This window comes from Saimiri boliviensis, chromosome 9 (assembly GCF_048565385.1).
Source record: "Saimiri boliviensis isolate mSaiBol1 chromosome 9, mSaiBol1.pri, whole genome shotgun sequence".
Lineage (NCBI taxonomy): Eukaryota > Metazoa > Chordata > Mammalia > Primates > Cebidae > Saimiri > Saimiri boliviensis.
The window spans coordinates 62,712,308-62,734,890 of NC_133457.1; the positions used below are offsets into that span (position 1 = coordinate 62,712,308).

Consider the following 22,583-nt stretch of genomic DNA (forward strand, 5'->3'; position numbering starts at 1 on the left):
ATGTGACTATTGACAAATAAAACACATGTCAAAAGCGCTTTGTATATCTCATTCATTACATAGATATTTGTGTGCGTGTATGTGTATGTATGTCTTAAGGTAAAATTTACCTGCAATACATGAATCTTAAGATTACAGTCTTGATTTTCACAATTGTACAAACCTGTGTAACCATATGCCCATCAAGACATAGAATATTTCCTTCATCCCGAGTCTCCTAAGTCCCTTTCCAGCTGACTCCTCCCACCCGAGAAAACCACTACTGTGATTTGTATTACACATTACTTTTGCTTTTTCTAGAACTTCATATAAATGGAATCCTACAGTGTGTGCTCTTTTATATAATGCTTCGTTCACTCAAAATAATATTTTCTGAAATCAATCCATGTTATGTATCAGTAGTTCATTCCTGTTTGTCTCTGCATAATACTACATTTTATGAAATAAATGTTATTTTTAACTAGTCATTTATTGGACTTCCAAAGTGCCTATGATGTATTCTGATCCATAGGTGCTTTGAGGGAGATAAAAAGAAAAGTCTTTGCCTTTGAGCCTCCTGAGATCCTGGAGCTGTGCTGTGTAGTAGGGTAGCCACCAGCCCTGTGTAGTTATTTGAACTTAAATGTATCCAAATTAAACTAGAAATTGTTTTTTAGTCATATTAGCTGCATTTGAATTGCTCAATAATCACAAATGGGTACTGGCTACTCTATCGGAAAGCAGAGAGAGAATATTTTCATTGCAGAAGTTGTATTGGACTCAACACAAAAGCAGCTTCTAACTGTTGCAGAGGTTTTGTTTTTGATAAATTTTCCTTTTTTCTTTTAAAGTTTTCTATGAGGTATAACACGAAAGCACTTAACACGCCCAGCTGGGAGTGGACAGGCTGGCGGGTCTCACACGCCTACACTTAGGCATCCCCGTTGCCAGCGCCGCAGAAGGACCCCTGGACCCTTTCCCAGGCAGCTCCTCTGCCCCTGCTGAGACAACCACTGTTTTGACTTCATAGGCTTTCTCTTGCCCTTGACTTTTATCAGAAGCTGTATGAAGGTTTTTATTATAAAAGCATCAGATCAAGAAGGGAGAGTAACACCAGCTGCCGCTGATGGAGGACTTCCTTTGGGTCACATGCTACAGAGCTGAGGAGTTCCTGTGTATTTTATCCCAGGGGAGACAGGTTTTCCTTAAGGATCTAGGCAAAGTGTTTTTGTCCCCTCTCTCAAGGAGCCCACTTTTGTTAAACTTCTTCATGGCAGAAGCTGTTCATCCGAATTCTATCCTCAGCACAATTAAGCATCTCCCCCTTGTTGGGCCCCTCGGGAGAGGAGGAAGCAGCTGGGTGCTGTCGCCAGCATCACTGGGGCCTCCCTCCTAGAAGCCCCTGTAGGTCCTGCAGAGGCTCCCTGAGCCCACTGTTTGCTTTGCTTTCCAGTCCGTCCATCACTGTCGTGGCCCGGCCCTGGACCCTCTCCAAACTTCCACATTCCTCCAGACGTGGTGGCCTGACCCTGACTGGATGAATGGGCCCCAGAAGGGCTGAACCCTTGCCTGCCATTCTAGGGAATGAGAGGGAAGAAGCTGACTCATCTGTGAATCAAAGGGTAGCCCAAGGTCCTGGTTCAGAACAAAGAGGAGGTAGTGGCCTGGTGGAGCGCAACACAAGATGCTCTTAAGGGTGCTGAGCCTAGAGTCAGAGTTTGCTCCTGTGAAAATATTTCCTCTCTGCAAGGAAGGGTAACCTTTCTATGACTGAGGCCTTGTTTCTAGAGGGGCAAGACAGAATTCTGTATTACAGCAGATCAGTATCACGCAGGGGTCATCTCTGGGGACAGTCAACAGCCATGAGGACCACAGGGAAGATCTGGCAAAGGAAGCCAAGCATGCAGAGCTGGAGCATTTGCGGATAATGGCGCCGCGGATGGTCCTGTCTAATTAATTGCACGCAGGGCTATTTTTAAAATGTTTTATGAAATTATTGCAACATCCACTCAGTAAGCCACTGTATATGGGTGCTGGGGAAAGAGGAGGATCTGGCAGCACCTGCCTTCCTTGTGACTTTTGTTTTTCGAATTGTGGTCAAACACATAACATAAAACTTACCACCTTAACCATTTTGAGTGTATAGTACAGTAGTGGTAAATGTATGCACATTGTTGGACAACAAACCTCTAAACTTGATCTTGCAAAACTTACATCCGTTGAACACCAACTCCCCCTTTTCTCCTTCCCCTGGTTCCTGGCAACAAGTATTGTATTTCTGTTAAGAGTTTGAGTGCTTTAGATCTCACGTAAGTGGAGTCCTGTGGTGTCCGTCCTTTTGTGACTAGCTTATTACATTTAGCATAATGTCCTCAAGGTTCATCCATGTTGTAGCATGTACAGGACCCCTTTCCTTTTTAAAGGCAGAATAATATTTCATTTTATGAACATACCATATTTATTCAGCTATTAATGGACATTTAAGTTGGTTCTGTCCTCTGGCTGTCGTGACATATGCTGCTATAAACGTGTACCAATATCTCTTTGAGATCTTGTTTTCAATTCTTTTGGGCATACACCCAGAAGTGGGATTACTGGATCATACAGCACTTCTGTTTTTATTTTTTGAGAAACATCCATAGTGTTTTCCCAAGTGGGGGCCCCATTCTAAATTCTCACTAACAGTGCACAAGAGTTTCAGTTGCTCCACATCCTTGCCAACATTTATTGTTTTCTGGTTTTTTTTTTTTTTTTTTTTTTTTTTTTTTTTAACAGTGGCCTTCCTAATGGGTGTGAGATCATATTTGAGTGTGATTTTGGTTTGCATTTCCCTGATGATTTGTAACGTTGAGCATTGTTTCGTCTGTTGTTGGTCATTTTATATCTTCTTGGGAGAAATGTTTAGGTACTTTGCCCAATTTTAAATTGGATGGTTTGGTTTTTGTTGTTGAGCTATCCTCATGGCTTTTTGCACATGGGCAGTCTTTCTAGGAAAGGCTTGACCTGAGTTCCCTCTGCCCTGCCCCACTCTGTCCTCGTCACTCCTCTTTCTTCCCCCATGTGGGCTTTGCCTCCTCCATGAAGCCTGTTAAGGGTTTTCTGGAACGGGCTGAGCATCTTTTGTGTCATTAGGAGCTCAACATCACCTTCTTACTTATACTGCGTGTACAATTTATTCTGTGGCCATAGGTCCCCTTTTATGGAAGCCACTTGGGGATAGAGACCAAATCTACCCACTTTTATTCTCAGCATCTGGAAGACATCTCTCTAAGGAGTGGCATCTGAAAGTGTGTTTGAATAATACAGGGACTGAGGGTCAATGTTAAAACAATTAGAAACCAAATTAGTTGCCATCTTTTCTTGGAGGCTGATTCTAAGTGGTTGATGGAAACACCAGGAAAAGTTCTATAAAATGTCCCTTGGAGATGACAGGCAAAAACAAGACACAGTGAGTGGCCACCTAGTTCCTATGCACATTTGGAGGCCTCGAAGCCGTTCGCTTTTTCTTTAATGTTTCAATCCTATGTGTCAGAGCTTTCTGGGAGGCAAGTATTTACTTTTAAATTAAAAATAGGAACGATGTGTGTTGTTAAATCATTTTGAGAACTTGGGAGGTGCCTGGGGTGTAGGCAAGAGACCTATATCCCCAAGGAGCACAATATTGGATTCCAGGGTTGGGTTTGAAGAGGGAGAGGTGGGCTGGCCATTTTGAAAGTGGTGTCTGGTGCTGATAGAAAGCTAAGAACAGATGGAGAATTTGAAGACTGCAGTGGGGCGTGAAGTGTCTCAGTGACAAATGGCATTAGGTGGACCATGGACCCAGCAACCAGCTCTGGCAAGAACCAGGTTGTCAGACTGGCCTGGCGGTTTGACCTTGGCTTAGTGCCTGCCCATCTCAGCTCCAGGTCCACCGTTGTACCTCCCAGGTTTTCCCCGGGAACAAGTGATACCTGATGTAAAGACAACATCAGGATTAGAGGCAAGCCCCTTCCCTTCTCACACCCCCACCCTGAGCTCCCTGTGTGCAGGCGACATTTTAAGAAATGGGCGGGAAGGGCAATCACGTCTTGAAAGAACCACGGAACGAACCCTGTGTAGGCATTGACCGCTGCTCTCAGAATGTGGAGGGCAACCCAAAACGTCCGAGTCTAGTCGTGTCTCCTCATCATCAGACTTGTCAAGGCTCGGACAACAAATAATTCTAGATTCTTTCTGTGCAGAAGCAGTATTCTCTGATTCTCTTTGTCATTTCCTTTCTCAATGTCAGGGCCGTCCTTATCTCTTCCACTGCTTCCCATCCGTCCATTTGTTTTCAAAGCCACGGGGTACATTTTTGCATTTACTTCTGGTGCTCTGCTTCCTGGCGGTTTTCAAAGGGAACTTTTTATTGAGCTGTAACACACACGCAGAAGAATGTACAGATCATCAGTGTATGCCTCAATAATGTTTCCTTAGGTGAACATCCTCAGAACAACCTTTTCACACTCCAGAAGCCCCTTCCCGATGCCCCCCCAGTCGCGCCCTCCTCCTCCTCGGCTGGAAGCCTCCTGGGGGAGTCTTGCGGCATCGCAGCCTTGCTGTGATTCTGCTCCCCAGCACACACCGTTCTCAGCTGCCCAGCCCAGTTGCAGCCATGTGCTGTGGACCCGCATGCGTGACAAAGGCTTTGGCCATCTCTGTGGCAAGTACGTGAATAGGAGGGTTGGCGAGGGCTGATGTACCTTCGTGGCCAAGGCACCCGGAAAGTACCGGTACCCACCCCCAGGAGGGAGGTGGTGTTTCCACGCCTCAGAAAAGGCCTTTGAAATAAAGTGTCTCTTTCTTTCTCTTTTTCATTTTTTGGGAGGAAAAACAGTCCTTATAACTTGAAGTGTGTCAGATTCTAAGATTTGGAATAGGACAAGGCCCTCGTCCCCCTTTCTTAAGATTGATTGAAATCTGAGTTTGAGCAAGTCTTGCTGTTTTCTGAGAATGCTCTTCTCCTGTTCTCTGCTTGGTCCCCATTCCTCCCTCGCAGCAGAACTCATTTGGAGAGATTGATGGAGTTACTAATGCTTTGGAGACAGTCCCTATGAATTTTTATTTTTAATGTAGGAGTCAGATTGACATGTGTATATACATAATGATAATCAGGGCTAAACACAGTCTTCTCTTTCTGTAATTTATATTCAGAGACACTTTGTATTGTTTTCCTACATGAATCCTTCCTTTGGCACTTTGATCTCTGACCTCCCAGAATGCTTTTAGTTTAGTATGAAATGGAATATTTGGATCTTCTAGGAAGTCTCCAAGATCACCGTTTAAATAGTTTATGGCACTTAAAAAATGACACAATACACCAGACATTAATAACAGCAAAGCCTTCCTATAAGTGCCAGGGTGCAGCTGGCTGTCAGACAGCACCATGATAAACATCCGCCTCTTTTTATAGCCCTCCAACTCAGAAATACAATAAAACATGGTCAGCCCTTGGAGCCAAGGCCTTTGCTAAGTCCCAAAACTAAAATATAACTTATTTACCCACCAGTTAGATAACAATAAATGATTCAAGTTTGCAATTCATCAGAATGGAGTCAGAACTTTAAAAACCAATTATTTAGCAGTATGGAATGATGATTTACTTAGTGATAGATTTTTATAGTTCTTTGCCTCATATCATTTGTCTACCTAGAAATTTGCTATTTTAGCACAAAACAGTATCAAGTGGAGGAATGAATGTGGTTTGCAGCAGAAAAAATAACAATAGATTTTTTTTTTTTTTTTTGAGACGGAGTTTCGCTCTTGTTACCCAGGCTGGAGTGCAATGGCGCAATCTCGGCTCACCGCAACCTCCGCCTCCCGGGTTCAGGCAATTCTCCTGCCTCAGCCTCCTGAGTAGCTGGGATTACAGGCACGCGCCACCATGCCCAGCTAATTTTTTGTATTTTTAGTAGAGACGGGGTTTCACCATGTTGACCAGGATGGTCTCGATCTCTTGACCTCGTGATCCACCTGCCTCGGCCTCCCAAAGCGCTGAGATTACAGGCTTGAGCCACCGCGCCCGGCCAGATTTTTTTTTTTTTATAGTTTCATGTCATACGACGACAAGAGGCAGAGTGTGGGCAAGCTCAAGTTGTGAGAGTCGTGCTCAGTGTGTCCTCTTTTGCCCTTGGGCAGAGAGTGGCCTTGTCAAGGGCCTTGGTGGCTTGAAGGATGAAGAGCAGAAAGCTTAGAAGGCAGTGAGCTTACCACGGCATAACCTCAGGGGAAACAAGGTCCCGAGAGCCGCTCACTCGATGACGTTGGGAATTCCATTCAACCTCAGAGCGGAGATTTCAGGTGGCCTGGGACCTGTGGCAAGGGGGCTGTGAAGATGATAAAGTCACCAGGCCTGCCCCAGGGGTGAGTTTTGATGGCCTGTGAAGTAGGAATGAGAAGTTTTAAGATGGAAAATGCTTCATAGTGAAACAAGGAAGACTCAGAACTCATGGATTCCGGTCCTGTTTGCAGCACTTACTAGCTCTGCCACTGGGGCAAAGCACGTTCTGATCCACAGTGCTCTTGAACAGCAAATGGGAACTCTAAAGACACCGCTGCCCACCTTGCAGGCTTGCACAAGAGGTCAGAGGTAGGCCATAAGAACACTAATGTTTCACTTACAAAAACTGTGCGTTTGAAGGGGCACACCAAGATGTTAAAAACTGATTATTTTGAAAAGCAATATTTTAAGAAAATGCATTCACTGGCCAGGGTGAAGTGAACTGAGAGCAGAAGTGAGGGGTGAATGCCCGGGAGAAGTGGACTGGGCTGGGCAGCCAGAGGGTGCGCCTCTGAGTAAGCAGGTCGGCTCCTCATCAGCACTGTGGTGACAGACACGCGCAGGAACTGGGGCTGTTGTCATGTCCAAGCAGAAGGCAGGCGCGTGCTTGGTGTGGCAGGAGGACGAGCCAGGCCTGCGTCCCGGCTGCTGGCACTGCTCCTGTATCTGCTGGTAGAGCTGCCCTTCCTCATGGCATCTTGCATAGCCATGTGCCGAGAGGCTCCTCTAGAAAGCTGGCCAACGCGTCTGTCCGTCCTCCTCCCCGACACGTGGAGCTCCCACCCACCCCAAGGCCCTTGGCACTCTGAACCTTCCTTCAGCTCTCCTCAGAGAGCCTTCCTTGACCTGCCTGGCAAAACCAGCCACTCCCTGGCATGAGGGAACTTTCTGGTGAGATAGAAATGTTCTGTGTCTTGTTAGGGCCTTGTGACATGAGTGTGTATGTTTGTCAAAGCTCAATACATGGTACATTTGAGATTTGTGCATTTTGCTGTATTTAAGTTTACATCAAAAAAAGAACCCCCACACACATTTACTTCTAGTTAATGAGACGCATGCGGAAGTGTTTCTGTAGGTAGAAACACAGTTGAATATCAGCAGTTCCTCCCTTCCCTGCTCCCTGCACGGTGGCTCACTCCCTTGGGCCTGCCAGCCCCGAAGCCGCCCCTCACCCATCTGCACTGCCCCTCTGGTCCAGACCTGCACCGTCTCTCACCTGGTGTTCCTTCGCACCCTTCCCTCCTGTGGTCTCCACCGGGCAGCCAGATCTTCCCACACTGTCACTCGGATCATGCTTCTCACCTGTGTGAGACCCTCCCCTGCTTCCCGTTGCAGATCTCCTGAAGTCACAGCCATTCCCATGTCCCCTGTGGTCTGGCCTTGGCCCCCTCTTTGACCCTATCTCCCTCCCTGCATGGTCGCTCCAGACCGGTCCTTCTTTCTCTTGAGCCTCTGAGCTCTTCCCACAATCTGTCCTTTGCATTCTGCTGTCCTCTGAATCCTCCCGGAACTCTCTTCCTGTGTGCTCAGTGTGGTTAGCTCTTCCTCATGCCTCAGGCCTTCCCTTGCCAGTGGAAACTGTCCTTCCACTCCCAGCTTCTCTATTCCATAACCCTGTTTCTTTCCTTCCCAGTGCTCAGGACTAGCGACAGTCCTCATCTGTTGATCTGTTTGTTTATTTCCTATCTCCTAGTTAGACTCCGGGGCTCGTTCCTGTTCGTGCAGTTTTCTGATGCCCAGAGCAGTGCCTGGTATGAAGGTGTGGCTTCCTGGCCCCTCTGCTCCTCTGCTCTTCCCACAGAAAGAAACACCGGGCAGTGCCAGGAGTCTGCTTTGTGACCTTTCGGGGCCAACTTTCCTGCTCTCAGCTGCTCTCTATCTCTTTAGGCCTGTGCCCACCGCTGGAAGAACATCTTCTATGAAACTGACCACATCCTGCCTCATGGCTTCTGCTACGTCATCCCCTCCAACCTCCAGGCCAAAGGCAGGACGCTGATCCCTTGCTATGAAGGTAAGCATGGATTGATTGTCCTCATCCCCCTACACACCTCATGCCCTAAGCCCACCTCCCCACCTTTTGGCACCACCAACTGAACATTTCCCCGGCTTTCCACATGCTCATGAGAGGGCAGCAGTGTTTGCCCCCAGACCATCTCTTGATGCCCAAGGCCCTGCCCAGAGAAGAGGCAGGTGCAGAGTGGGTGGCAGTTCCAGGTCTTTCCAACCCTTGCCTGACTTGGCTGCAGAGCTCACGGTGCCTACCAAGCTTTATGAAGTCTCAGGGACTGAAATTTACCAAGCCTCAGCCAAGTGACCTAACAGTTGCCTTGGTTTTTTGGTAATGCCAGGTGCTGTGTTGCCTTGCGAAACTTACCTTCTCTCTTTGGACCTCAGTTTCCTTGTCTGAAAATTCAGTGGTTGGCCCAGGTGATCTCTAGAGCCCCAGGCAGCTCTCGTCAGTCATTAGGCTCCCACACAGCTCCTGGCTGCACTGTGGGCAGGTGTCCTGGGGAGGGGGGGGACCTCAGGATTCATAAAGCAACAGCTGGACTGAAACTTAACACTCCAAACACTCAGCATTTCATGACATTCGAGGTCTGACTTTCCTTCCCACGTGGTCCTGCATCCTGAATGCGGTTTTAAGAGCTCCTCGCCAAGGGGCACTAGGAAGGAAAATGTATCCTCTCAGACTTAGAACCTTCAAATGCCTGGGCGTTGAGGACGATCACTAATAGTGATTGAGTCGAACACTGCTGAGCCCGGTCGAATCTGAGCTTTAAGCATCCAGAAAACATATTTTTTTCTTCAGTTTTATAGCTTGTAGTCTCAACTTTTTTCAGCCTAATTTCTGATGAGCTGGAACCTGCTCCTTCTCTAAGGGTTGGACTCTTTCTTTCTTTCTTTTTTTTTTTTTTTGAGATGGAGTTTCGCTCTTGTTACCCAGGCTGGAGTGCAATGGCACGATCTCGGCTCACCACAACCTCCGCCTCCTGGGTTCAGGCAATTCTCCTACCTCAGCCTCCTGAGTAGCTGGGATTACAGGCACGCGCCACCATGCCCAGCTAATTTTTTTATATTTTTAGTAGAGCCAGGGTTTCACCATGTTGACCAGGATGGTCTCGATCTCTTGACCTCGTGATCCACCCGCCTCGGCCTCCCAAAGTGCTGGGATTACAGGCTTGAGCCACCGCGCCCGGCCTGGACTCTTTCTTAATTCTCCTGTTTTATTTGGACAGAAGTCTTACTGGCTTGTGTCCACATTGCCTTTGGGCCTCCCTGGGTTTTCCTAGGTTTCAAATTTTGTGGCCACTAAAGAGGACTCATGAGAACCACTATATGGACCCTGGGACCCTTCTGGGGACTCAGCTGACCCAGGAAGGGTGCTCTGGGAAATGTCTCCCCCAGAAGAGCAAGCAGCATCCCTGCGGGAGGCACAAACCCTCTCTCCTGTAGAGAGAGTGAGCCTTCTTTTGTTTTTTCTTTTTTCTCTGTATCAGCATTTGATCAGCTCTGGCCACGCTGGGGAATGAAACTCTGGCCCTGTTTATATCTGTATTGTCCCCGGCAGAAGAAAAACAAACTTCTTCTAACAAATAGATGTTGATGTAATCAGTCACAAGTGGAGGGATCGTTGATGTTAGATGCACAAAGCTGAGTCAAGACTGGGTTTCTGCTGCCCAGTTTACTACTTCTCCTCCCCAAGGAAGAAAAAGGAAAAGCCTCTGGAATAGCTGGTGGGGGAGGTCTTCAGGCTGGGAAGGAGCGAGGGGCTCCGCAGGGTGGTGGAAGCAGTGATTGCTGGATCGCACGAGTTATGCATGGGACCAGTACTTTGGTTTTCCCAGAAGATGACATGTCGTGACAGGAATGCATGGCTGTCCCCAGTGATTCCTCTGCATACACCACAAGTGCAAGGACGGCCTTCTGGAGAGGGAGTGGAGCCAATGACCATGTGTACGTGGTGCGTCCACGTTACTTTCTATTAAGCAGCTGTGAATCGTCAGTAGGCCGGTGCTGATCTGAGGTCTTTACACATCCTCTCATCTAATCTTCCCAGAAGCCATGAAAAATGTTTTTTTTTTTTTTCTTTTGTTCTTGGGTCTGATTACAGGTAGTTTATTTTGAAAATTGTTCTAGCAGACACCAGTGAGGCAGGGGGAAGTGAGAATGGGAAGGAGACCCATTGAAGATGTGCTCCTCAGCACGTTACCTGGGTGAGCGGGGGCAGTCTCTGGGGTGGGTGCTGGGAACAGCATGGGGCACACACCTAGAGTCCTGCTGCCTGAGGCCTAGGGGAAGGGGCTTCTTCCGTCTGGCATCCTGTCCTGCCATGTGTGTGGGCTGGGAACGCCTCTAGGACAGAGGTGCGGGGCTGGCAGGTGGCAGTCAGGCCACATCACGGGAGTGGTGGTAGGAGCTGGCGGGAGGAAGGGGGATGCCCAAAGGCCAGCGTCTGGTGTTGCCATTCTCCTGTGACAGAGGAGCCAGTGGAGACTCAGAGTGTACGTGAATTGCCCCAGGTTCACTCAAGCGGTAAATGCTGGAGCGGGGTTTTGAAGCCGGCATCTGTCTGACTCAACAAACCATTTTGTGTCCTGGTAATTAATGGTAATTTCTTTTAGTGTGTGTTTCAGCATTTCTAATTTAAGTGAGAACTAAAAGCTCGTCAACAACCCTCACAAAACAAGAAAGGGTGACTGAACTATCCCAAAATACAATCAGGAGGCAAGGCCGTGTGAGCATTTTGGATGTCGGTGCCGTCCAGTCAGGCCTGCTAGCATTCTCCTTCCTCTCTGCCGGCTGCTCTGATGCTTGGCAGCAGCGCGCCAGCCCATTGAGCTGAGGTGGCGGTGGCTGTGGTGGTGGTGGCGGCGGCAGCAGCCAGGTGTCAGGCTCCCTGCAAGGACACTCCAGGCGCCCCTCCCTCACAGGAGTGTGTGAGCTCCAGCCCAGGCCTCGCTGGGCTCCTGTGTTTCTGCCCACCCCCTGGGTGCTTCTAACCACGCAACATGTCTCACATGGCTCATGAGTCCCAGAGAAGAGATAACACAAGACAGAGCTGAACTGAACCTGTAGCCAGAGCCCCACCAGATCTGTGAAACCCCAGCCGATCTGTGGTTGTATGAGTGAGAAATAAGTGCTTGTTTTTGTTTGCCGTGGAGATTTTGTGATTGTTATGCAGTAATAGCTGGCCGATACAGGGCTCATCTCAGGAGCCCAGATTCCTCATGCAACAGCGGCTATAGGGTGGGCTCAGGCCTCCAGGATCATTCTTTGCTTTAATCATTCCTGGACTTAATGACAGCTAAATGGAATCAGTGAAGAAATTAGCAAAATGCTTCTGCCCCTGCCCAGTCTTCCTTCCCCGAGGGTGCACACACACTTCCCTGTGCTAACCCATTCATAGGCCCAGGGTAGGGAATAAGGGATGGACGGGTCTGGCATATTGATTATTGGGGTGTGAAAGCAGCTCCTTAGAAAAATGGGGACTAACCTGAAAGTTTCTGTAGTTCTTGGCCCTGCAAGAGGAAAGGAGTGGAAGATGCTGAGTTTTCTCTAGAAGGCTGGAGTGGACGGGTGGGAGTGGGAGGCTCTTGTCTGTGTTCTGCTGCCTTTAGGAATCTCCACCTCCCTGCTTTGTGGTTTAAACTAGACCTACTTTGGCTTTTAAGGCAACCAGTATTTTCTCAATGTGGAAAAAACTCAGTGATGCAAGTTCTCTGTTCCAGGTTGGGGGTCGCACTGCGGTGAAGGACAAGGGGAGGGTCTTAGAGTTTGACAGGAACTTTCAGAACCACCTAGAGCAGCCTCCTGTCTTTTGCGAGGTCCAGAGAGGTGATGGCCTAAGTTTTTCTTTCTAATTGGTTATTTACATGCCACACCATGGAGAGGCCAGGTAGCTTGGTGGCCAGTGCACAGACTCTGGACCCAGATTGCCAAAGTTCAAGTCCTGGCTCTGCTACTTCCTCTGTTAACAGTGTAACGTCAGATGGGTTATTTAAGTTCTCTGTGCCTAACCTACCTCCAGGGTCTGTGAAGAGGCCTAAGTGAGTTAACGCTTCTAAGTCCTTAAAACAATGTCGGGTATATACTTGCTAATATACTATGTGCTAAGCATACACACACACACACACACACACACACACACACACACACACTAATATGCCATGTACAACATACTGTATTCTGAGCAAGTGTTTGTTAATCATCATAGGGTGACTTGTGAACCGGGAATAGGGTCTGGGAATAGATAACAAGTACTTAATGTTAAGTACTTGATAGTCGCCAGATAGACAAAACCCAACTGATACAGTTCCAGCTATCAAGAAGTTCCCCATCTACAGGAGAAAACAGAGAGGGGACATGGGGTTTAAAAAGTGGTGGGGGTGGGGGCTGTGCGGAGAGAGAATTTCCTGCCAGTGTGTGTACTACTGGAGATTATCCCCAAGGGGTGAGCTGCATCCAAGTGGAAGGTGGAATTATTTCCTTTTATTATTGGAAAAACTGAAACCCACTTAAAGTCTGTAGGTTGTTGAGACTGTGGAAGAGAGGGATGGCGGGACTTGGAGATTGGTCATGGTGTGGCCACATGGCTGCTTCTAAACCCACTGCCTGTGGGATGGTGGAAAGACTGTGGGAGGGGCTGTGGGTTGAGGCCGGCTCTGCCACACTTCTGCCTCTGTGGCCTCAGGCCTGTCACTTGGCCTCTCAGTGAGAGTTGACACTGTGAGTCCCCCTTGCATTGATGCCTCCAGTGCTGCGATGCTTCCACTCTAGAACTCTTTGGGTTACGGTGAGGAGCTCCTGAGAAAACTGGGGTGAAAGTGCTCAGCAAGGCCACCCATTGCTCTGTCATTGTGGCCTCATTGTAAGTCTCCATATGAGCCAGCTGTGCTCCCTTTAGAACATTGGAAAGTCGGTTTGGTTGCAGAAACTCTAAATATGTGGGCATCATTTCAAAATGTCTCAAGCTTTTGAATTCTAAAAAAATTGCTCTTGGTTTGGCACAAGGACACAGCTTCTCAGGTGCTTCCTGTTTCTGGTTGAATGGGAGAAGCTACCAGCATGTCCTGTTGGAACCAGGAACTGTAGAGGAAATGGGAAATAGAAATGAATTTGGGACATAAACTCATGGAGCACATCCTTTGGTCGGTTCAGTTTGTGTTGATTTCATGTGAGAGCATCGTTACGACCACGTGTTGTTTGGTTTTATCAGAACATGAGGAAACGAGAGCTTTGGTGGGACACTGGATGGGGAAAACTACTTGTAAATTAAAGGGCAAGCACATAAAACATTAGTCATTCTTCACCCAGCTATGGTATTTTAGGACTCCCAAATGTTAAGTCCATGCATGTGATAAAATCGAGTATAGAGATTTCTTTCATCCTTTGCCCTTGAGACCACTGAGGCCAGAAGCTGGAACTTAGCAGGAGTGAGGCTGCAAACAAGTTGTCTTTTTATTGTGACCGAAAAACCTCATGAGTGTGTGATAATTTGGGAGCAGCATGGCAAATTACCAAAGCATGTTCAAGGTAAAGCACAGATAAAGAAATGCAAGAGGTAATTACGATGCCATCATGTATCGGACTTACATTGTGGAACCTGGCTTTACTACTCACTTAGTGCTATGGTTAAACCTGTATGCTCCTGCTTTCTGACCTGGTGACCTTAGGCAAGCTCTGTGAGCCTGGTGCCCTCGTCTGTAAGTCGGGAGATTAAGACGTACCTAAGAGGCACGTGAAGTGTAAAGTGCCTATCACAGTGCTGAGCTGAGACAGAATGCTCATTGCTTTCAGTTAGAAAATGTGGCAGCCAGGCATGGTGGCTCAAGCCTGTAATCCTAGCACTTTGGGAGGCCGAGGCAGGTGGATCACGAGGTCAAGAGATCGAGACCATCCTGGTCAACATGGTGAAACCCCATCTCTACTAAAAATACTAAAAATTAGCTGGGCGTGGTGGTGTGTGCCTGTAATCCCAGCTACTCAGGAGGCTGAGGCAGGAGAATTGCCTGAACCCAGGAGGCAGAGGTTGCAGTGAGCCGAGATTGTGCCACTGCACTCCAGCCTGGGTAACAAGAGCAAAACTCCCATCTCAAAAAAAAAAAAAAAAAAAAAAGTGAATTTTCTAATGAATTTTCAAGCAACATAATAATGTTCTTAAATAGTCTCAGTCAAAGTCTAACAGAGCCTGCTTTAGTGACTAGTAGAAAACTGGATATTCCTAAAATGATTTTAAGAGCCCGTGGGAAGATTAGAATTTCTCAACTACTGTTGAAGATCACGTTGGCGCAATTTGGTTGGTAAGCTCTCCTTCCCTCTTTTTGTAGCTGACCTAAAGTTTAATTCATGCCATGTTTAAATGTTCTTAAATTTGGAATTGGTGGAGGCTGAATTTATCAGATTTTACTGTGCTTTAAAATGGTGACGGAAAAACTTCCTGTCGATTCGGAAGATTTATGTACCCCTCTCTTCATTATCAGGGAATGACTGGCTTTTATTCCCAGCGTGTGTCTGCCTGCATCAGGACAGTGATCATTTCCATGGAAGGAAATAGATTTACCCATTCAAAGGTGTAGATTTTTTTTCCCCTTCTAATGTTAAAAGTGGTTTCCACAGGGGACAAAAATCAATCAGGGCCATTTACAAATGAAAAGGAATTGGGGTTTTGTTGTGTTGTGTTGTATTTTTGTTTTAGAGAGAACTTTAAAAGGCTAAGTGGATCCATTTAAAAATTCAAGAGCAAGCCTCATACATTTTTATTCAATAAAGACCTCTACATTTACATGGGATTTTATGGTTTCCAAGGAGCTTTAATAAACATTATCTCATTTAAATAAAAACAGCGAATTAAGGAAAAGAGGATGCAGTTCGACATTATGTCCAGTTAAATGGAGAGGGATTCTGAGGGGGAAAAGGGAGGGTGGCCCTAGAGGACAGCCAGGGCTGAAAGGAGGCCCGAGGTCTCGGGCAGGGGCTCTCTGGGGCTTTCCAGCTTTCCCTCGGAGCCAAGAGTTTTACTCTTGGGCAAACCTATCTCCTGTATTTCCGACGTGTTTCCACATATTACATGACATTATCGACTACTTAAACTGCCTCTTTTGTTCCTCTCAGAAAACTTAGTGGATTCAGATTCACCTAGTATTTCTTGAGCACCTATCTGGTGCCAGGGGTTGTGCTAGGTACTTAACATTTATGATCTTACTGAATAATCACATTATTCTGGGATAACTATTCTTTTTAAAATTATTATGATTTTTGAGGTGGAGTCTTGCTCTGTCACCCAGGCTGGAGTGCAGTGGTGCGATCTCGGCTCACTGCAATCTCTGCCTCCTGGGTTCAAGTGATTCTCCTGCTTCAGCCTCCCTAGTAGCTGGGACTACAGCTGTGTGCCACCATGGCAGGCTAATTTTTGTATTTTTAGTAGAGATGGGGTTTCGCCGTGTTGGTTAGGTTGGTCTTGAACTCCTGACCTCAGATGATCCACCCACCTTGGCCTCCCAAAGTACGGGGATTACAGATATGAGTCACGGTGCCCAGCCTGGGATAAGTATTCTTCCCCTTGTTATACAGATGAGAAAACTGAGGCCCAGGGAGCTTGATGAAGGTCACAGGCGTATTAGTCAGGAGACAGGTTGTTGGCTTTTAAGTGTGTAGCAGGTTTCTTTGCAGCTACCTGTTCTGTTGGGACAGTGGTTTTCTTGGTGATTACTGGGTATTGTGGCCTATCACAGGGAAAAATAAATTCATCTATTTTTTTCAACAGCCAAAAATTCATAAAATTAGACCTCTTCCCACTATACACTTGTTAAGCTGTGTTTCAGTTTTGCCATTACAGATACACTCTGTAAACAAGTCCTAGTAGGCACAGAGGGAAGACTTGGGCCCTCAGCCTGATAAAATGTAGCCAGTAGACCAATCTGCTTTAGTCTGGAGTGGCTGCTTACTGGAAACATTTGGTTTTGGTATCTGCATAGCACTTTAGCTGTCCGTGCTTTAGAGCCAGTAAATTCAAGAATCTTTGTTTTGTTTTGGTATGAGAGGTTTCTATGTTGCCCAGGCTGGCCTCGAACACCCAGCCTCGCCTCCTTATGTGCCAGGAAAACAGGCCTGAGCCACCACAGCTCCCTATTTCATGAGTCTTTTAGCTTATTTGGTCCCGAATTGAATTCTGCTCAGTTCTGAGCTGGGGTTCTCACTGAAATGTGACTGTCCCATGTTCAGGGTCACTTTTTTTTCCCCGAGAGCAGAGCACAACACAATGCCTAGTAAGTTAGATGTGTGTACACACACACACACACACACACACACACTCACTCACACACTCTCTCTCTCTCTCTCTCTCTCTCTCTTTCTCATGTGCCTGTATTGTTGCTTGCTGCTGAAGTAGGGTGTTGGCAAATGGGTTGCTAAGTTTTGGGTAAAGGGGACGCTTTAAAGATTAGAAAATTCCTTTTCTGGTAATATTAAAAAATTATTGGCTGGGTGTGATGGCTCACGCCTATAACCCCAGCACTTTGGGAGGCTGAGGCAGGCAGATCACCTGAAGTCAGGAGTTTGAGACCAGCCTGGCCAACATGGTGAAATCCCGTCTCTAGTAAAAAATACAAAAATGAGCTGGACTTGGTGGTGGGCGCCTGTAATCCCAGCTACTCAGGAGGCTGAGGCACAAGAATCACTTGAACCCGGGAGGCAGAGGTTGTGGTGAGCCAGAATCGTGCCACTGTACTCCAGCCTGGGCAACAGAATGAAACTCTATCTCAAAAAAAAAAAAAAATTGTTAAAAAAAAAATTTCCATTTTAACCATTTTTAAGTGTAGAGTTCTGTAGCATTACATACATTCACACTGCCAGGCCACCATCACCACCATCCAGCTCCTAACTAAAACTCTGTACCCATTAAACATGAACTCTCCATTCCCTGCTTCTCCTAGTCCCTGGCAACTGCCATTCTGCTTTTTGTCTCTATACATTTGGCTACCCTAGATACCTCACGTAAGTTGGATTATACAGTATGTGCCTTTCGTGACTGACTTGTTTCACTTAGCATGGTGTCCTCAAGGTATATCCACATGGTAGCATCTGTCCAAATTTTCTTCCTTTTTAAAGGAAGGAATATTTACTAATATTCCATTGTGTGTTTGTGCCCCACATTTAGCTACTCATCTGTTTATAGAAAACATTTTGTTGGAATGATAAGAACGCTTTCACTGGACATGTGCTTCATGAAGCGAAGCGTCAGGAAGTGCAGACACGCTGGAAGTCAGAGCCCTGCTGCTGGGTCTCGGCACTGAGGCTTATCGGCGATGTGGCTTTAAACAAACCATTTGCTTTTTTCTGAGCAAGAATATTCCATCTGTAAAAAATGGATACAGTTAGAGTTATTAGGCATTCACTAAAGATCTTTTCCCGTTTTAAAACCTTTCTCTCATCTAATTCGAAGTTTCTAGCTTTATGCAATTTGTGTTTCAGGCACACCATAGCTTAGTCCTCAATTATTTTGATAAAATGTTCTCCCTTTCTCTTTAACCTAGCTGTTTAGTTTATTTACTTTTCCCCCCCCCCATTTATGCGGTGGTCCCTTGTAAACTGAGGGTGGTTTTATTCTCTCTTCAATTTTCTGTGTTTAAATGCCCTTTTTATTACTAGGGCTCTGTCTGCCCAAATGCGTTGTTTCCTGTGTTGTATAATTATCAGTTATTTACGTTTGCCACTCCTTGGTGAAATTCAGAATAAAGACTGGCAAGCTATTTTCCCCCGTGATATTTTATTTCATAGCTAAGGAACTGCAGAAAAATAATTTTAAAATTGATTTGTTAAAAAGCTTTGAAAGACGAAACTTTCTCAAATGGATAATAAGAAGGGAGATTATTAGGAAGAATATATGTTATGCTGAATGTGAATCTTGATCTTTCTGTGGGATGGTTTTATCCTGGCCTTTTGGGAAGGGTGCAGGAAGTGACCCCACCCAATTGGTGGTCTGCTTGAATTACATTCATTAATGTAGGCTCCATGCATTCAGTTGCGGATTGTGAACATTTGGAAACCAGTATTTTTTTCCTCTCTGAATTGCCTTCTGTTTAGACAGGGTTCTTAATAAAACTAGCAGCTAAACCAAGGAAAATACTCCCATTTTTAGAATGGAGGAGCCATACGACTTAATGAATTAAAGTATGTAATGCAGGCCAAGTAATTCAAACCCACCCATGGTAGAAAGAGTTCTCCAACCTGGTTCCAGCTCCTGTAAGTGATTGCTAGGTCCCCTTGTTCAGCCCTATCTTTTGGGTCTCAGAATTGGCTTCCCTTTTTTTTTTTGAGACAGGATCTGACTCTGTCACCAAGGCTGGAGTGCAGTGGTATGGTCACAGCTCACTGCAACCTCTGCCTCCCAGACTCAAGCCATCCTCCCACCTCCGCCTCCTGAGTAGCTGGGACTACAGGTGTGTGCCACCACATCCAGCTAATTTTTGTATTTTTGTAGAAATGGGGGTCTCACTTTGTTTCCCAGTTGATTTCCAACTCCTGGACTCAAGTGATCCGCCTGCCTTGGCCTCCCAAAGTGCTAAGTGCTGGGATTACAAGTGCGAGCCACCATGCTGGCCAGCTTCCCCAAACTCAAGAGTTAGGTTTGTGACAGTGCCTGTGAGCTGCTGTCAGGCGAAGTCTGCTCTCCCCCTGCTTCTTTGAGATGGGTCATGTTTGGTTCAGTAGTGGGGAGGGCGCTGGCTATTGTAGTCCTCTCTGCAGGGCCATGTCCCTGGGGGCATTTGGAGACTAGTGAATGTGCCCAGGAGCAGCCAACTGCTGGGCCCCACAGCCTTGGTGTGTGTGCACGAGAAGTCCTTCCTGGGAACACAGAAGACTGGAAGTCACCCCCACCCTCTCCCAGGTCCCTCCGCCCTCTCCCAGGTCCCTCACCCTGCATTTCCTGGACTTGGCAGTGGAGGGAGGGCGTGGGCCCCAGGCTTCTTGGGGATATTTTGTGTGTGTGTGGAGTTGGGGAAGCCTCTCGCCTCTCTGCGCCTACCTCCCTTCCCGTAGCTTTGTGGTGCCGGCTGTCCTGCCGTCTCAAGTCTAGGCAAGCAAAATCAAGTTGTATTTTTAAGTTTTTTAGGTATGAGTGTGGTAGGATAAACCTACGTACATATTCTTTGGGAAAGAAAGGCCCGTACGTGAACATTTAGAAGACGGATTAGGAAGATATATGCCCTCTTGACATATATCTGAAGGAGTCAGGTTAAAATCGTAGTGGTGCACTTAACTCCCAGGAAGAGCATTCACAGGAGTGAAGACGATGGAAAGCATGCCTGTGGCCCAGGCTGTGGAAGGTGCAGAATGTGAAACTGTCTAATCCAGTCACACCTGCTAGCCTTCCTAGACCAGAGTTGCCAGGCCCCGTAACTGCCCTCAGGGTGTGGGTGGCAGGGGTCGGTAGATGGTGGAAGGATTAGAACTGGATCCTGCTCTATCTCGAAGGGATTAATGACAGAGTCACAGAAGTTTCCGGGAGGCTGGGCCGTGGCCTGCTGTCTGATTTGGACTGGGTTATGGGAGCCAGTCAGGGGTCCCCACTGTTTGATTCCTTGCCCTAGAGCCCCCTGAGAAGGCAAGTTAGACCTGGGGTTCCCGAAACATGGAAGTCAGCGATGGTACCCGCTCCCAGTGCGTCCCAGGCCCTGACCGTCGTGGGGCAGTCCCAGCTTGGGGAGGTGGAGGCTGGCCTGAAAACAGTGCTTCGTGCTGCCTGGAACAGGGGTGCCATTCAGGGCTTCCCCTTCTTGGCCTTTGGCCTGGGCCAGGAGTGGGGTACTCTTAGCTCCCAGTGAGGCTGTCGCCACATCGGAAACCCTCGGTCCTGCTTCTGACCCAGACCGCACCAAGCCCAGTTAGGGGAGGAGGTTGAGAAAGGCACTGGAGTTCTCAAATCTCCCATTTTTTTGAGGCCTGGTCATAAAGAGACCTTGAGACGGCTTTAAAAGATGAAAGATTCCCACATAATTCCTGTTCCTGTCAGAAATGGATGGGGCTGAACTGGTATGGATGAGGCTGAACTGCAGTATGCACTATAGTTTCCTTCAGCTCATGGGGTCTGAATTTCCTTTGTATGTTTCATTTTTTTCAAGAGTTACAATTGGGCGTTTAGTCTCCAGAGTCAGTGGATGGATCTGCTTTTTGCCAGACTATTCACATTGAATATGTAACTGTTTCGGTTGAGACATTTTGATCCTTTTTGACATTGTGCTATTTGATGAGAATTTATTATTGATTTGTATCATTTCTTGCTGTCAGGCAATTTGATGCAGGATTTGTTTATGGCTTTGCATAAGTCTCACTCCCAGCCCTGCTGCAAGATTCTGCAGGGAACAAGCCAGTTCCTTTTGTCACTGGGCTGGTTTCTGGCAGGTCTAGCAGTAGTCCTTATAGTAACAGGACAAGGCAGGAGAACCGATTTTGCCCTGGATGGAAGAGGAGTAACTCAACTGACATTCTGTTGTCATTTAGCAGACGTTAATGGCCACTTACTGGAAAATCTTACTAGGCTCTGCGGTGAGTGTTGTTAGAAACTGAATTACTATGTATATTTCCCCAGGGCCCTTTTTCCCCTTGCCTGTAGTAGACACTCAGAGCTGCAGGAAGTGGCACTGTGTTGCAATCATAGTTTCATTGTTCCTTTGTACTTCGCATTTCAAAAGTAATGAAATTGCTTTTCATGGTACCAGAGATTTGCCAGGAGCCCAGAGGGGTGGTACAGGGGTCTCTGGGTTATTTGTTGGGTAGCTCTGGCCTGAGGGTGCCCAGGGGTGGCCTGTGGAAGGTCTCCAGCAATGTCAGCCTCACATGTGATTAATTTGAGTCACTCTGAACTTGACTTTCCATGAAATGATTTCAAACACCCAGTCACTTTCCTGGGTTTTTTTAGTCACTCACTTTGGAGAACCTTTGGTGGGCCACAGAGGTGAAGGAATGTGTTTCTAAGTCCAAGCTAGGGAAGAATCCTGGCTTTGCCATTTACTAGCTGTGTGACCTTAGACAATTCACTTAACCTCTCTGAGCCTCGATATTCTTTCTTGTCAACAAATGGTGATATGGATTCCCAGGGATGGCGGACCAGTGAAATGATATGTGTGGAGACAGCTGGCACAGTGCCTGGAGCATTTTCAGAAGCTTCCTCCCTCTCTTCCATGCCAACCGAAAACTGCAGCAACGGAATGCCCCTATTTGTTGGGTAGCAGAGGTGTGAGCTGAGGGAACAGAGGAGGAGAAGAGCTTGTCTATTCGTTTTCTTTCCACCTGGAGAGATCTTCCCCCTTTCCTTCCACACAGCACTAGGGTAACTGAATACCAGAGGAGTCCCTTCTTCTTGCGTCCTCTGCGGACAACTTGTGTCTTTTTGGATGGCTGGAGGCATCCAAAGCCTTTTTTGGGGAGGTTTGGTCTTCTTCCAGGAGACTCCACACTGGGATGGCCACATCGTTTCATTTCTGGGTCATGTTTCCAGCTCCTCGGGCCTGCGAGGGATCTCTGTCCCTTCTGAAGTAAATGAAATAATTGTCACCAGCCTCCCACTTAATGACTGTGGCTACTGCTCCTGTTTCCCGCACATGAGGGGAGGAAGTCAGCTGGGGCACTGGGCAGCTTCCCTACCCGATGGCACCAGAGCCTGGATTTTTGAGGTCTGGTAGATTCCTGAGCCTTTCCTTCCTCACCCCGGTCTGGACGGTATCCCTGGGCCCGGCCGGCTGCAGAACTCATGGGAAGTGGCCTGCTGGCTCTGCTGGCTCCACACACGGCTGGCACACACTGACATGGCTGTGCTTTGCTTCTCTCTCCTTCCTTCCCCCTAGAGTATAAGAAGAAGTACGGAGAGGAACACGGCTCCTGCCAGGCTGGGATAGCGGGCTTCTTCACCGAGGTGGGTGTCTGCTGTCTGGGCACTTCTGTTCTCTTGTGGGTGTTCATTTGCTTGCTTATGTGATTTTAGCAACCCTTAGAGGGGGGACTTCTGGAGTCCTGGATACTTGAGCCTCGAGGGAGCAGATTCTGGACCTCACACCAGAGGAGGCTATTTCAACCTGCCAGGAGGGCACCAGCTGGCCAGAGACCCCTGGGCAGAGGAAGTGGGCTGGCTCCTCTGGAGGCTGTCCCCATTTGATGATTTCTGTAGGAGTCCACTTGTCTCTGAGACCTGGGGAAGGAGTCGATTTGGGGATGTGTGAGGGAGATGACATTCAGGCAGGTTTTGCCCCGTTGTCGGTGGCTGTGCAGATACGTGAAGCATGTGAGCATCTCCTCCTAGCAGCCCTCTCTC

At 47.4% G+C, this 22,583-nt stretch overlaps 1 protein-coding gene across 2 annotated transcripts in view; it reads left to right on the forward strand.

Annotated features, from left to right (window-relative positions):
* ITGA9 (integrin subunit alpha 9) overlaps positions 1-22,583 on the forward strand; it is a 372,517-nt gene that overhangs the window by 21,760 nt on the left and 328,174 nt on the right. For both annotated transcript variants that reach the window (XM_074406027.1, XM_039462008.2), the window contains exons 4-5: positions 8,165-8,288; positions 22,120-22,187. In XM_074406027.1, coding sequence (XP_074262128.1) covers positions 8,165-8,288; positions 22,120-22,187 — 192 coding nt within the window. The remainder of the gene's footprint in view (positions 1-8,164; positions 8,289-22,119; positions 22,188-22,583) is intronic.